General features: G+C 38.9%; 1 protein-coding gene across 1 annotated transcript in view; it reads left to right on the top strand.

Moving 5' to 3' along the window:
- The first annotated feature begins 878 nt into the window (after positions 1–878).
- Positions 879–16,004, top strand: part of RORB (RAR related orphan receptor B) — a 183,323-nt gene continuing 168,197 nt past the window's right edge. Inside the window, exon 1 of the mRNA XM_019736709.3 lies at positions 879–1,530. Coding sequence (XP_019592268.1) covers positions 1,524–1,530 — 7 coding nt within the window. The 5' untranslated portion in view covers positions 879–1,523. The remainder of the gene's footprint in view (positions 1,531–16,004) is intronic.

The raw sequence follows: 16,004 nt of genomic DNA, 5'->3' as shown, positions 1-16,004 counted from the left end.
GCAACAACTAGAGTTAACAGTTCTACCCTCCTAAAGACTTGCGCCTTTAACAAATAGCAGCACACAATCATACATTCTGGCCTCAGTCTTAGCTTTGCATCGCTAAGGTAGCCACGATGCCAACTGGGGCTGTTATCTTTGAATTGTGTAACCCAACGCTAGGAGATTCTCCAGATGCTAACAAAAATCAACTTCCTTGACAAAAGAAAGCATCAAAAATTTAAAACAATCTTTAAAAATCGAAGAGATCTCAGTGTTTTGTTTTTTGTTTGTTTTTAGGTTTGGGAGCAGGAAGTATCTGAAAGATGGTTTTAAAGGAAGAGGACTGATACTTGCATGGGACTGCATTTTAGTTGAGCTCAAAGTGATGGAAGTTGATTTGTATTATTATGCCACAAAAACTGAAGTGTCCTGCCCAGGGAAATCCCCGCCAGACACAGGAGTTCACCGAAAAAGGAGTCTGCAGAGCTCTGCCATAAATTCAAAACTGTCTGGGGCCCACAGGCTTTGCCAGAGAGGGACCCAGCGTGGGATCCGGAGAGCCCGCGACTCTCGCCACGGAAGGACTGCTCAGTGTCCTCTCCCTCCTCCTGGAATCGGAAGTGAAATGTCACCTGCACATCTGCCCGACTCTCTCTGTGGGTCCTTCTCTTCTGCACAGTTAGGAGAGTCTCTAATACCTAGTTACAGCCCTGGCCGCCTTCAGCTCCAGTGTCCCTAACCCCCACCCCTTGCCTCCAGTAGAGTCCACTCCCCCGTGATCCCAGCCCCTTCAACGGTGCCGGGCGCTGATTGGTGGTGGCGCTGACAGGAGGCGGGGCCTAGAAGTCCAGGCCAAACCCGCCCCCGCGTATAAGCCCCTTCTCCGCTCTCTCTCCATCTCTCCTCTCTCTTTCTCTCTCGCAGCCTTCCTCCCTGTAACTGAACAGTGAAAATTCACATTGTGGATCCGCTAACAGGCACAGATGTCATGTGAAAACGCACATGCTCTGCCATCCACACCGCCTTTCTTTTCTTTCCATTTCCCCCTTTTTTCCTTGCTCCTTCTCCCTCTTCTTTGTAACTAACAATTCCACCACCAACTCCTCCTCCTGCTGCTGCCCTTCCTCCTCCTCCTCCTCAGTCCAAGTGATCACAAAAGAAATCTTCTGAGCCGGAGGCAGTGGCATTTTTAAAAAGCAACACATTGGAGAGAAAGAAAAAAGAAAAACAAAAGCAAAACAAAACCCAGGCACTAGCCAACCAGCACATTTTTTTTTTTCACCCTTCCTGAAAACAAACAACCAACCAAACAACCATCAAAACAGTCACCACCACCATCGTCAAAACTGTTAGCATAGCAGCGGCGGCGGCGGCAAACGTCACCCTCTGGCTACGGCGTCCGCCTAAAGGGATGGTTTTCTCAGCGGAGCAGCTCTTCACCGACCAGCTTCCTCACTCGTGTTGAGCGGGATTTTTGGGCTCTCCGGGGTTCGGGCTGGGAGCAGCTTCATGACTACACGGAGCAGGAGAGCGGCCACACCATGCGAGGTAAGCGAGCCTGCGGGCACGGAGGCTCTCCGGGTCCGGCCAACTCCAGCCAGATGGGGAGATGGGGGAGGGGAGCGCACCCGGCCGAAGGGGAAAGAGGTTAGCGGGGCGCAGTTCCCGAGTTCGCATTCGCAGGTGGGCTACAAATGGCCTGGGCGTAGAAAGTTGTGGGGAGGTGTTGATGCCTCTCGGGAGTTCTGGAGCGACGCGGGAGGGCGCTTTTTAGAGAGAGGAGCGACGCTAGTTGCTTCTTCCCAGTCGAGTTGCACTGAACCATTTTTGTGTGCCACTCTCGGGTGCGGAAGCGGACGCTGGATGGAGAGAGAGCCGGGAGAGGGATGCCTCTCGGCAGAAGCAGCTGGAATCGCCCCGCGCGCGGTGGTCACCGACCCGAACTGGGCGCACGGGGCGCATCGGCGGGCGGAAGGGGGAGAGTGCGAGGGTACACACACTCCCCAGGTTACAAAGCCCACCAGCACCCCGGCCGGCTGACGCGTCCCTTCGTGGGAGTGGTAGCCAGAGGGGCGGTGTCGTGGGGCAGGACGCGGACTCCGGGATCGTCCCCTGCGCGCGTCTCTCACTCCAGCTCTGCGCCCTGGCCAGGTCCGCTCGCCGGAGCCGGCGCAGACCAGGGACTAGCGCCACCACGAAAAAGTTGTGCAGAGAAAGTTCCAGAGGACTAGAGAGCCCGCGCTATCCGCGGTGGGCAAGGTTCTTTTGTCAAAGGGCCGCTGCGGGAGGCGGTGCTATGTGAAGCCCTTGGGCCAGGACCCCAGGTGGCGTAGGCAGTCGCAGGACGCTCTGGGCAAGCTGGCGGCTGCCGGGCGGCGCGCAGGGGATAAGGGGCCAGTGGACACCTGCTCCTGCTGCACTTTGGGCTGCTCCGGCGGCTGGCCTGGCGGGCTTTAGGGAATCACTTTGTTCGTTTGTCTCCAGCGCTCCTTGCTAGGACCTTCAGGTTTCCTGCGCATTGTGCCGTGACCTACTCTCCTCCACTTTTCGCATGACCACAACTTTACTCTTTTCTTGGAGAGCAGGCCGAATGCCCGCGTGCCGTGGGGTTCTGTGCAAGCCTCTGGGCACCCGCCCCCAGCCCCAGTTTTTCTTCCTGGCCACCCTGCTGTTCTTGGGGTACAGGAGTGTCTCCTGTCCCTTTCGCATGTTTCTCTGGGTCCCGGCAACAGAAAGTTGGAAACGGCCAGCTCCGGCCCCTCCTGCAACACTGACCCCGCGACAGGTGGATTGGGCAGGAAGATCTTGGGAGAGTTGGGCGGCAAACACTCATCTTGTTCTACCTGGCTATGTTCTCCTGCCACCCAATCTCCCAGCACCTCTCCAGGAGAGTTCCGAGGGTCCCCTGCTCCGCATGCAGTGAGCACCGACCCTGGACTCGTAGGACAGAGAGTGGGCAGGACGCTGGGATGTGGCAGAAAAGGAGAGGAGGAGGAGGAGCGGAGAGGCTGTACAGGGAGGAGGCTGGGAGGGAAGTAGCTGAAGATAAGGAACAGGGACGTCCCGGTGGGATGGTCTTGATTGACCCCCGCGCACCGGGAGTGGGGACGCTATGGCTGCGAGCTGGTTACAGTTTAGTGTCCCAGTTGGGGGTTTCTTCACGTGTTCCACTGTCCACATTCTTTCAGGAAACTAGTCTCTGTTTTGTTTTGTTTTGTTTTTTTCCTGCCCCGTCTCACGATTATCTGCTCTCCTTTAGGTTTCCTCTGCTCGGGTATGGGGTTTCTAGTCCTTTCTTCTATTGCTTCTCCCCTTCCAACACTCCTCCCAAGGCTGGATTCTTAAGTTCTGAATAACTGAAACCATGCGCCACCTCAGCTCCGAGCCGGCGCTTGGACCTGGTGCATAAAAGCCGCTCACTCTCCTCTTAAATTGTGTGTGCGGTTGGGGGGAGGAGGAAGAGAGGAGTGCGGGGCAGGAGTGGATGTAGCTTGATCGCGCTGCTCCTGAAGGAGCAATTTGCCAGCGACAGTTCGGGTTCGCCGCCGTGCTCGCTTTGAGTACTCAAGCCCCTTACATTGAAAGTCAGGCGCTCACCTCGAGAAACCAGTCTAAGCCCATACCTACGTTCTAGAGGGCGCTGCCCTGGCCAGGCTGCCCAGAACGCTTACAAGTTCTATTTTCAGGCGACTGTTAGGCGGCCTGGTGGGACACGTGGAGAAAAAGCAAGCTTAAAAGGTGGCGGGTCCTTCTCGCTCTCCCAGTCTCTCCTTTCTTGACCCCTTACTGTCTCTCCTCTGCCATTGCCGCGCATTTCCTACAGACCTTGCCCTCTTGCAACATAAGGGGTTGTTCTTTAAGGATGGGTTCAGAAAAGTGCCAGACGACTCAGACGTCTTGTGGGAGTCAGGGTTTGAACTTAAGTGTGAACTTGAGAAGTGAGAGCGGAAATGAATAAGCTTTCTCTTGTGCCTGGGCTGCTAAGCAGCCTGTACTGGGAGGAGGAGGGTGGTTTTTGAGTTCAGTTTTACAGTGTGCCCACTCCATTTCCCCCATACAACACACACACACACACACACACACACACACACACACACACACACGGGCGCGCGCGCGCACACACACACACACACTCGCGAGCGCGCGAGCGCGCGCGCGAGCGCGAGCGCGCGAGCTTGCTTCCTGTCCCCAGGTAGTCCCCATCTCCAGTCAGCACCTCAGCCTGGGCTCCACGCTTTGCAGTTGGCATCTATCCTGAGTCAAGGCGTCGCAAACTTGGTCCAGGATTGAGTAGTCACCCTCGACACCAATCAAGCAACACCCCCCCACACCCACACCCCCCCAACACACACCTCTACCCCGCCCCTGCCAGGTATAGGATAGTTAAAGAGACTTTATCCCGAGGGAAGCTCTGAGGTAAGAAAGGGGTTAAGGGGCTGTGATCTTTGAGGTCATTATCCTGCTCCACAGCGGAACTGAGCCGGGTCAAGCGCGGTGGTTTACAACGGGCTGGCCTTCGGTGGACGAGGTTGTATTTGGTGGCGCACAAAACATTTCACCCTTTGTCTGCTAGAGGGTACCACATCAGTTCTAGAGACGCTTCTTCGTAGGTTGCATTATTGAGAAAAATAACTTCGGAAGGCTGGAGGAAGGACTTGTAATTGGGTCTGTCTATAGGCGAGAAACAAGCGAGCCAAGGTGTGGGTTTCAAGACTCCTTCCTGAGAGTCCTGTCAGCTGTTTATTACACAGGGGAACCGAAATGGTCAGATTTTTCAGCTCTGCCTCCGCAGAAAACCCTGCTTCCAAAAACAGGGTCACAGATGTCGTTGCAATCATTGGTGATTGTGGCACCGTGGATTAGAAATCTGGTTTTACGCTTGCTGTAAACAAGGACGGGCTTGGCTTTTCTAAAGGGCAGTTTTAATCCGTTATTTTCAAGTAGTTAGTTTTTATTAATTGCTAACTTTAGAAAAAAGCCTGCTTGCTTTCAGAGGTACGGTACCCCTCAAAAGTTTGGACCTCTGAATGTCCTGCTGGCCAGGCCTTTAGATCTATCTCCTAAACAAGTCGGTCTTAATTTCCTCTACAAATTCCAATTAAATATTTCTAACAAACATTCGGCCTCCCAACAATTACAAAAAAAAAACAACATTGCTGGAAGGACATCTCTGTCAGTAGTCCATTAATAATTGTTCATTAAGTAATTTTCAGTAAGCTGTCTTTATTCCAAGAAAACATTCAAACAGTTTAAAGAAAAATCTGAAAGTTATATTTAAAATATTGTTCAAAAAATATATAGCCACAAAGATAAAATATTTTCTTAGTTGGTTACATCTTGGGATGCTCCCCTGTGACATATTGTTATATACTTTGTACAGAAGTGCTTGACATCCTGGGCTTCTGGAATACAGATTAGAACCACCAAGGCTTTTTACTTTTCTGTATTTTCAGAAAATCAGGAATTGGAAAACCAGGATGGAAATATAAAGGAAGAAATTTTGAGCAGCAAGCCACATAAACATGAAGGATAAAGATTAAAAATCCTTTGTTAGTGTTCATTTAAAACTTAGAAGTCCTAGATTTTCCATCAACAAACAGTATAGGTTTTGCTCATTAGAAAATCCTTAAAAGATAGTTTCTTGCATCATTATTAAAGTGATTTATGTACAGTTTTACTTTAACATGAATACACATTTATTTTATACTCTTAATCAATAATGAATGTTAACATTTACTTATTTTAGTAACAATTTGTTAAATACTAAACTATTAATTGCCTTAAAAGCAATTATACAGGTGTGTATTTGCATACATTGTATTTTAAATTTAAATGTTTCAGAGTCATGAGACCTAATTTTACAGCAACAAAGATTTTGCAGCACCAGGAAAGTAAGAAGTTTCAGGATCAGTCTTCATGCAAATGACGTTCGAACTGTGTAGTAATACCTACTATTTTTCTAAAAGTGTAATAATACCCACTATTTTTCTAAAAGTAGCATATACAGAATTGTCATCAGAATTTTAAAATGATTCTATACAGGAAAATTTTTCTAGATAAAAATACAAGTAGAGTTTTTCAGCTATTATTTCACATTTTATGAACTTGTATCCACCTTTTAGGGCTGCCTTGTGGCCTATGTAGTTTTTATACTTTCACCACAATAGTCTTAAGAATAAATGTGATTTACAACACATTAACTCGATTTTTTTCACTGCAATGAATAATATACTTCTCTTTTAAAGTACATATTATATAGCCTTCAATTAACACAGAGTTAAAAATTATTCTAGTAAACTAAGTTTAAAAATTCTACATCCCGGGGGTGCCAAAAAAACATATACACATGACTTGTATTCATCTTTTGTTATTGGTATATATTGAGTGTTACACTTTTAATAGTTCTTTCCGTTCTTAAAATGTGTATACGTTTTTTTGGCACCCTCTGTATATATGTCTACTGGTGTTCTGCAAGTTTGTAAATAAAGTGAGGTTTAAAATTGCGAACAATAACATCAATGCCACTGTACATTGGTGAAACCCAAGCCTTATAGATAATAATGTGAGGAATGTTAAGACCATGGAATTCTAGACAGATTGAAACAAATCAAGGGTTAGGAGCACAAAAGTTATTAGTGATTGAGGTGACCTAAAATATTTATTTTTTATCATTCTAGTATGATGAAGAGAATTTCTTAAGACTAAATCATTTCTGTATTTATCTCATAAAGAAAAAAAGCCATAAAGTCTTCAAATTATATTGTCATTGATTTAATATAATTGACATTAACAAATCATTTTATTGCGATGTTAAAATATACAAAAATGTTATGTATTAGGAATGGACATTGTGCTGAATAATTAACATAGTTTTGTTGTTTTTAATTCTAAATGTAGTTTTACTATTCCATCTGTTCTTATCTAAAGGACAGAAATCAAGTAGATGAATGAAATAAGTCTTTTGTAATATAATGAATGATGACCTTTGATAAAATGAGCACTCTACACATAAAGTATTATTCCTTTAATTTTGTAATCATCCTCCAATTACAGCTTCTTGCAAATATTTATCTTACTTTGAATAGACTCTCTGACTTAACAGAATCTCTAGCAGATAATAGCAGTCTTTGGAGGCGTCTGTTGATACACACTGATACACAATGTATATGTATGTGCCTATAACCACCCACTCAGACAAGAAGAATGAATATTTGAGAGAGAAAATCATTCTTATCTTTGCTTTCACAATTCAGACTTCCAAATTCAAACATATTTAGAGAAACAGAAGCAACTTTCCGGAGCATTCAAAAAGAAGAAATGGATACATGTGGTACTTGAGTAGCATATAAAAGAAACTGTTAAATAGCATCTATTTATAAATAATCTACACAAAACTCCATTATACTTCCTAATGATAATTAGAAGGGAAAGGAATCAAGAATTCAGGTCTGCCAAATAAATAAAATATTCCCTCTCAAATTAAGCAACAAATTCATAGATAACAAGGCCTATGGCATGAATTTGAAGGACGTCTCCTTTGTAGCACAAGACAAAGGGAGCATAGAGGAATAAATATTGATTGAACTAATCATCTGATGAATAGAACTGAGATTTACCAGTGCACCAATATAATAGTTTATGTTAACTAGTTCTTTCATAGTGCATATGCTGCCCTTTCAACCCCTGACCCCATCCATTCACTTCTTAATGAGGGAAACCACAGGTGTTATAACGGCATTTATAGTGAATCAAACTAAATATAATAATCATGTGATTAACGAATGGCAGCGGAGGGTGAATTCTTGTGAAAAGAAATATTGTGATCATAGTGTCGCAAAATTATTATGCTCTGCAAACGACTTAGAAGTTTGGCTTGCTCTGTTCACCTTTAAAATATACATATCTACGATGTCATCAACATTTCAAGTCCTAAATGCATTGTCTCAATAATAAGTACAATTTTATTAATGCTTATCCGAAGAGTTAAAAATGCTATTCAACACATATATACCTATATTGTTTAATACCTTACATAGTAAGCATTTAAAACATTTAAAAATAACACAGAAGTTATATTTTGTAATTGATATAGTACAAATTTTTCTTGGTTAATGTTTACTTTATAAATTTTGAAAATAGAATATAACTTTATAATAACTATTATAATTATTAAAAATTTTTGTTTTAAAATTGAATTGGGATATTGTTGGCTTAAGCATGTTCTTATAAAAGTCAAATGAATGTGTCACCTTTTGCTGAAACATGAGGCAAAAAACTTATTCAAAACATGCTCTTAGAAAAAAGCAAAAGTAATTTGCTTTAACTTAAATGCACTCACTTCTGCATGGTGAACTAGATTTTATTAACTGGCTGGTATGCTGACTTTGTAAATTACTTTACTACACAAGGTATCCATTGATGTAATTTTTTATGTGATTAGTTATATCATGTGGTCCTGGGTTACATTTCTCTAATTCACAGAAATCACAGACATAAGCATAGAAAGAGCAAATTAATTTGGTTGGTTACTGAATTATGTTTTTTGCCACTAGCCTACTTATTACATTGTGCTCATGTGAATCCAAAATCCTGGCACCATGCTGTATATGAAAGATTTGGGCTACTTAAAGAAAACTATTACGTACGTTTTTATCTCATAGTAAAGCTTTTTCCAATGAATATGGCAATAAGTCAATTTTAAATCATATTTTTTAAATTTTTCATATGACGTCCCTTATTATGTGAATTTCATTAAAATTATGTTGTTATCATGTGATAACAGCAGATATACAATATTTTTTATTAGAAGTACAAAAGGTACTCTCTGAATTTAAGCACAAAATTATCCTTAAAAATGAAACATCAAAAGCTTTTTTAAAAAGGCCTTGGCATTTATAAGCATTACTTGACATGAAATAAATAAGTACCACTGGCTGCAAAAAAAAAAAGAAAGGAAAGAAAAGAAAATATTATTTGGTTTTAGTTTTTTTACTAGCTTATAAAAAATATTTTATTACGAATTTCTCTCCTTATATGAAACCAACTTTGATTTTCCCCTGTTCTGAAAACTTTGTCAAATTCATTGATCAACTCAATTCTAGGAGTCCAAATTAAGAGATACTGTTGAATATGAGAATAACATCATCTTCACAAATGTTTCCATTTTCTGTTTTAATTTTAAAAGGGACAGACTCAAAGATTTCATCTTTTAGAGCTGTATATATATCTAAATAGAGATGTATGTGACTCACATTTATTAATTCATGATTTATTAAGGATCTACTCGAAGCCAGGCACAGAACTGGTCCCTAAAAGATGTTCAGGGGATAAAGCATAGTCAGCTGTGAGGCTATGATAGCTATGATCAAAGCAAGAACAGAACAAAATACAGTGAGATGCCGTTAGAACCTCAGAACAGCTCTAACAGGGGAAGTGATATCTGGGATGGGCTCTAAGCATAAGTAGAAGTTCATCTTTTGGTTAATTTGTTCATCATAAATGAGGTTTATTAAATTATTGTTTGTTGTATTTGCCAGTTGCGTTTATAATTGGTACTATGTAAAATTTAGTTCATTGACATAGAACCATTCCGAAAAGAGCATATTCTGATTTAGAACAAGTAGTACTTTTGTTCTCAAATAAAACTTTTACTCTTAAAATGATTTTAAAGTGACAATTTTTAAAAACCTCTAAGGTAAGTCTTGAATTAGAAAAAGAAAATGTACTGAAGGAGACAAATATCAGTGTGAGGAAGAGTATAACTTGTAAAAAAAATTAGCAAGTATCTCCAGGAAAAAAAAGGGGGGAGGGAATATTTTACAATATCCTTATACATTTGTTTTTATAAAAGAAATTCTTATCTTTGTAAAATAATCGCTGACATATATTGAATTTCATCTTCTTTAACATTTAAGGTATTAACCTGAAAATAGTGCTATGCAATTTAGTGAAAATGCGCAAGAGAGTATCTTAGATTACTACTAGATATCAGGGAGAGTAAAATCCACTGAAGTAATAGGTATGTCAACAGTGTCTGAGGGCCACAGTAATATTCTTCATAAAACTCTTACATTCCAGGAAATTGGATAGAAGATTGAACTCCAAAAATTAAACTAGAAAATTAACACATAACAAATGGTCTTACAGACTTTTGAGCTTTTCTCTCTCTTAAGCATATTTTAAGAAGGAAAATTCCTGACTTCTAAACAGTAAAAAAAAAAAAAGAAAAGTTACTGTGAGAACTAACTACTGTCTGTGTCTATCCCAGCACTGTCTGCGGGTAAATCACTGAGCAGGCTGAAAAAATATCCGCTACAGTTCATAATTAGGCTCTTCATTTTGAAGTGGTAATTTGGCGTTTTGGTCTTGTTCGTTAGTTTGTGTGAGCTTAGTTAGCTTAAATCCTCATACTAAGGTCTAATCCACTCTAAAACACTGACAAGATCAAGTTTCTAAGCCTAGGCCCTGGGCTAGGGAGAATTCACAAAAGTAAATGTCAACATTTTAGACATCCAGGCAGCCAAATTGTTACTCTTGCTCATAACCCTCTTCCATTAGCAGGACACTCGTCTTCAAATTTTGATATGGTGAACAAGACCACAGAGACGTGTGTTTCAGTCTTGAAAAATAGACGCATTTTTTAAAATGTTGATTATTAATTAGAATTTATTAGACTAAGGAATGGTGCTCTTCGGTTGTAACATGTCCTGATAATAAAATGGCTGTTGTACTTGATTGGTTTATTTCTTGGAACTGGAAGAATTTAAGAAGTGAGTGAATGACCCCATTTCTTGGGGCTTTTCTTAAAAGGTGAAAGGTTGGGAGAGAAGGCACACAAAGGCTCCTATAACTTTTAGAAGCTTTCAATAAGGCAGCTAGTTTTCTGGACACCCCCTCCCTCACCTCTTATTGCACTTTCTCTGGTGCTCACAAGATATATGACAATGGAGATATACACCCACTTCATGTTATGCCTGGGCCAGTGTGCTATTCTGGGTGGTAAATGTAGATTGAACCTTTGAAAAATAGTGGTTTTACTTGAAGTGCTGTATGTAATATGAGTCTAGATTTTTACTCTAGCTTTTTATGAAAATATGCTTACTACTTAGTATGACGTTAAACCACCATTTTGATCTTTCCATTAAAAGACTTTTTAAAGACAGTCTTGTTAAATAGGGTTAGAATGTGTTGCTGCCTGTAATTAATTCTGAGAACATACGATTCAGACACTTGTATTATTTTTACTTTCCTAAATAGTGTAATAAAAATAATTAAAACTAGTTATTTATCAAACTACATTTAAATATGTTTGATTTCACCCATCCAAGGCATGGTTCTCAAATGTGCTTTATATGGGTTCCATAATACTGGATTAACATGAAAACCCATATTCTGTTTCCCAAGAAAAAGTTTCATTATATAGTTTGAGACGGAATGAACACTCAAGTCATATTTTGTTATCCAGCAGCTGCTGGCTTCTAAATTCCAAAATCAAATAACATACAAGTTTCAAGAATTTAGACATGTTGAGTTTCTAATGAATAACCGGTTGTCATTATCATTGTCGGGTCAAATAATAAAATTATTATACAGAACACTTCCTATTAATTTGTATATAATTGCACCTGGCACTTAGCAAAATAAACACTTTTTATTGAAAAAGAAGAAGAAACCTTGTTCCAAATTTCCAGTTTTTGAGTATGAGCAAATGCCACACAGTCTGGTTGAATCAAGTAACATTTGTTCAGGAAAAACACATTGTATCATTAAGGTGTAGTGTTTCTTGGCAATAATCTGTTGTTGGTAGTTTTTTGTTTGTTTATTTTTTACAAAAACAAAATATTTCAGATAAATTAATTTAGAAATTTTTAGGATCCTCACCTATTCATCAGTTTGCTCTAAAATTAAATTTAAAACACAAATAGACCAATATTCTGGGTGTTTTGTTTTATTTTGTTTTAATGCTTAGTACCTTTTAAAAGACTTGATTCTAAGTACTTTCACCCTTGGATATATATTTCTACCCTTGCAATTGAAAAGAAAATGAAGGACCAAAGGAACAGACTTTTGGAATATCTTTCCAAGGGCAGCTCAGAAATATCAATAATAAGAATACTAATAAGATAGTATTAATATCTTTCCAGTTGTGTTTTTGTTTCATTTTGTTTTGTTTACTATTATTACTAAAGCTTAATCTGACTTCCACTCATGTCACAATAAATTAAAATTTATTTTATTGGTCACAGAAAGTGTTCTTTGGTAGTGACATTAGTTGATTTTGAATTTCTTTCCACTGAAATTTCATTAATGATTTTGGAAAGGTTGACATAATTGTTGATTTATAGTCCAAGATAGATTTTCTTTTATCATGACCAAAAAGTAAAAACAAACAAACAAAAAATAGATGACAAAGTTGTATAATAGGTGACAACCCCAATAGTGCATCAAGTTTAAATGTGATTCAAAAAGTCTTGATTATTGAGTACTTACAATGTTTAAGAGGTGATGCTTCCTAAGATAACAGTCTCAAGTACAACAAAAGTGTTTGGTTTTTTTTTTACAAAACTCCTAAAGAATTTCTTAATAATTTTTGTTTAATTTGAATTTCTCAAATGTCCGGTGTTGATTTGATCTCTTTTTTCTAAATGAGAAAAATAGATGACTTGTCCAGAATTATTTGTTAAAAGAGGTGGCCCCCAGAATTTGACTTTAATCAAGGGCTTCTGACTCTGAATCCAGTTCTATTTCTATGACTCTATGTTTTCTCTCTTAGACTGTACTATTTTTTGCCACTACTGCACCCATAGCAGATAATCACTAATTAATCATGCTAAATCCACATGCAGCCTCCACTACTATTGAACCAGTATTGGCCCTCAAGATAAAACTTTTTTTTTTATCTTGAGAGTTTTACCAAAACTCTCATAAGTGTTTTGACCATATGAAGAATAGATGATATTATAATACAACCATTTTTATTCGATCACATGATCCCCTTGAGCAAGCCATAGTTCTCCACAGTTTTCACTTCTAAAGTAATTATAATGACATTTAGCAATCTCAGGAAAAATTTAAATAAGTATTATGGAAAAATCTAGATTCTGAATAGAAGCCGTCCAATAAAAGCAGTAACAAAGTCAAAGTATATACAGTAAACATTTTTGTTACTATAATTATCCCCTCAATGAATCTAAAATTTAATTTTCATAAACTAAAATATGCTTTCTTTTATGGAGATTTCAAGTTTTTACTAAAATTCCATATTTATAGATGTTTTCTCCACTCAGTTCCTAACTTATCAGCATCTACTTTAAGGGAGGAAACAATTTTATGAGGAGTAGCTATAAAGACTATTGATGTCTAAATATGACATTCCTCTTCATTCAATAATCAACATACACTTGCCTAATAGTTTATAATATTAATCTACTCATTTGTCTCTCCTCTGGTTTTTATGTTTGTCAGGAGGAGGATTATCTATCTTTTTCCATAAGCATTTCAACCAAAGAATGGGATAGTCTAACATACCACCATTTACCTACCTGGATTTAATTAATTTTGTCTAATTGATTGGGATTGAAAGTCTCAGCACACCATTTTATCAAAGGTCTATTATCATCCTGTCCAATTAAACGCTTTGTAGAAGCATAAAATATTTTCTTAAGGAATGAACCTTGACAACATTAAAAAGGTGCCATATCTAATTGTGCCTGGCCATATAAAGAAAAAAAAAACAATTAAGTTTGACATTAATTCTAAATAATTGCAGAGTTCTGCTCCTCCTTAACAATACCACAATTTAATGTGTTTTGCGTTTTGGCTGAAACATAATAGTCCTTACATCAAGCTATCACTTATATGGCTAATTTTTATGCCTTCACATTAAGTCCATGCACATTTCTTTAAAAGCACATTTATTAGTCCACTGTTACTGATGTTTCAGGCCTCTTCAGTGTATACTGTGCTATACAAACATAGCTCGAAACACCGACCCTACCAGGTCATTTATTCTCCAGGACTCTAATTGATCTTATTATGTAATCGTCCCGACTCCCACGACTCAACTAAATTGGACCACAGATCCTGTTAGAAAGAAAATGGACTGCACCAGAATCTGCATTGGATTGTCTTCATCTTATATTTAGTTATCCAGTATATTTAATAATACCACATTGGGGAAAACTGTAGGCTTATCTCAGGTGATTCTCTTTGTTTTACCTCACGTACAATAGTTCTTTGCTTGCTCTTTTAGAAATAGCGGTATATTTCTTCATACTCATTAATTCTGTAAGTCTTGGTACTGTTGTTGCTCTTAAGGAAAATTCTGAAAACATTTTCAAAAAGGAACTATGTAAACCCGAGAGGAGCTGACAAATGCAGTGTCATCTCTTTAGAAATGTAAAATTAATAATAATATCTTGCCTGTATTTAGTGCTCTGTAGATCTCAATGGACTTCAGTAGAATCCACCTGGGTGATCCACACAGCAATCTTCTGAGATACGCAGGATGGGTATGAATAGGAATGTGCCCTGGGTAGCTAAGCCAAAGGAAATGCAAAGATATAAACAGAATGCTTTCTAAGAGTTTAAAATGCAGTTTCAACACCTTAAAAAATAGTCCCCAAAGAAAAACATAAACAACTGTTTTATAAAAAGAGGAAATACAAATGATTAATAAACTATTGGAAAGAGCTCAACTTCACTTGTTAAAGAACTAAAACAATTTGAATGGCATCTTCACCTGTCAAATTATAGCACGGTGAGATGAATTGTACACCCTTAAATTCTACAGTAGGCTTTTATATTATTACAGTCGTTGAGCCTACACCCTTAAAAATGACCATACTCTTTGGGCCAGTAATTCACCTTCTGGGAATCTTTCCAAAGGAAATAAACTAAAGTAGCAAAAGACTTTATACCTAAAGATGTTGTAGCCTCATTAGGATATTTTCAACAATACAGGGAAACCTTGTTGTAATGCTCCTTATGGCACATTTGCACAGAGTATGTACTCACTGTTTTACCAGTATGTATTCACAATGTATTCAATATACGTCACTAGCATTAAGTGTTTATGTGAATGTGACAGTGTGTTTTAGGTCTTTTAGGGATAAATCGGCAAGCAAGAAAAACATCATCCCAGATCTCACTAAACCTAAAGACTAATAAAAAAAAGTTGGAATGCAAAATTGTATATACTATATGATCTAAATTGTATAAAATGAATAAAAAAGTGAAGAAAACAGACACAAATGTTAAAAATCACCTCAGGATATTAAGGTATCAGGTAATTGTTTTCCTACTCATTGTCATTTCTGTACTTCCAAAATTTCCCACACATTCTCTGTAGATTCAACCTAAGTGTCAAAGGGAATGCTCGCTTACGCTGGCATGTAGTAAGGCTGTCTTTATCTATGGCTCATTGTATTTCAGCTTATCCATTTGCCTGAAGTCAGCTAGTATGATAATAGGGTTAAGGTTGAAAGTCTAATGGCTCATTGAGAAAATCAACTTACTTAATATTTGCACAACTATTCCCTCATTCATTACCACACATTTAATCAGGGACCTGTTGTGCACCAGGCACTACCCTAAGTATTGAAGATACAAGGTAAATGGGATTCAGTCCCATCCTCTGAAGAGCTTAGAGTCTAGTCTTTTTGAAAGCCATCTGCTGAAATTCACACTAAATACTGGAAGTAGCAATACTAATAATGTGCAGTTTTAAAAATTTTCTCCATCATTGGGAAAAAGAAGGGTTTTGCCTTAATATTTTCTTATTAAGTGTCAGTTAATATTGCCCTTTTTTGTCTCTGAAGGCTTTTATTAATTTGAGAAATATATTACTTCAAACGATGAAGGAAAGATCAGGATAGGATACTCATATAGAGAAATTGATCAACTTGCCTTCATTTGACCTCCATTAAATTAGCCCTTATCTATCCCATGACTACATTGTGGGGCTTTGAAATCCCTAGAGATGCTAGAGAACACCAACACAGACACACTCAGGTCTCAAAATG

This window comes from Rhinolophus sinicus, chromosome 16 (genome assembly GCF_057876585.1).
Source record: "Rhinolophus sinicus isolate RSI-liver-muscle chromosome 16, RSI-T2T, whole genome shotgun sequence".
Lineage (NCBI taxonomy): Eukaryota > Metazoa > Chordata > Mammalia > Chiroptera > Rhinolophidae > Rhinolophus > Rhinolophus sinicus.
The sequence above is the reverse complement of the archived record's forward strand: the minus strand, read 5'-3'. Positions and strand labels throughout refer to the sequence as shown.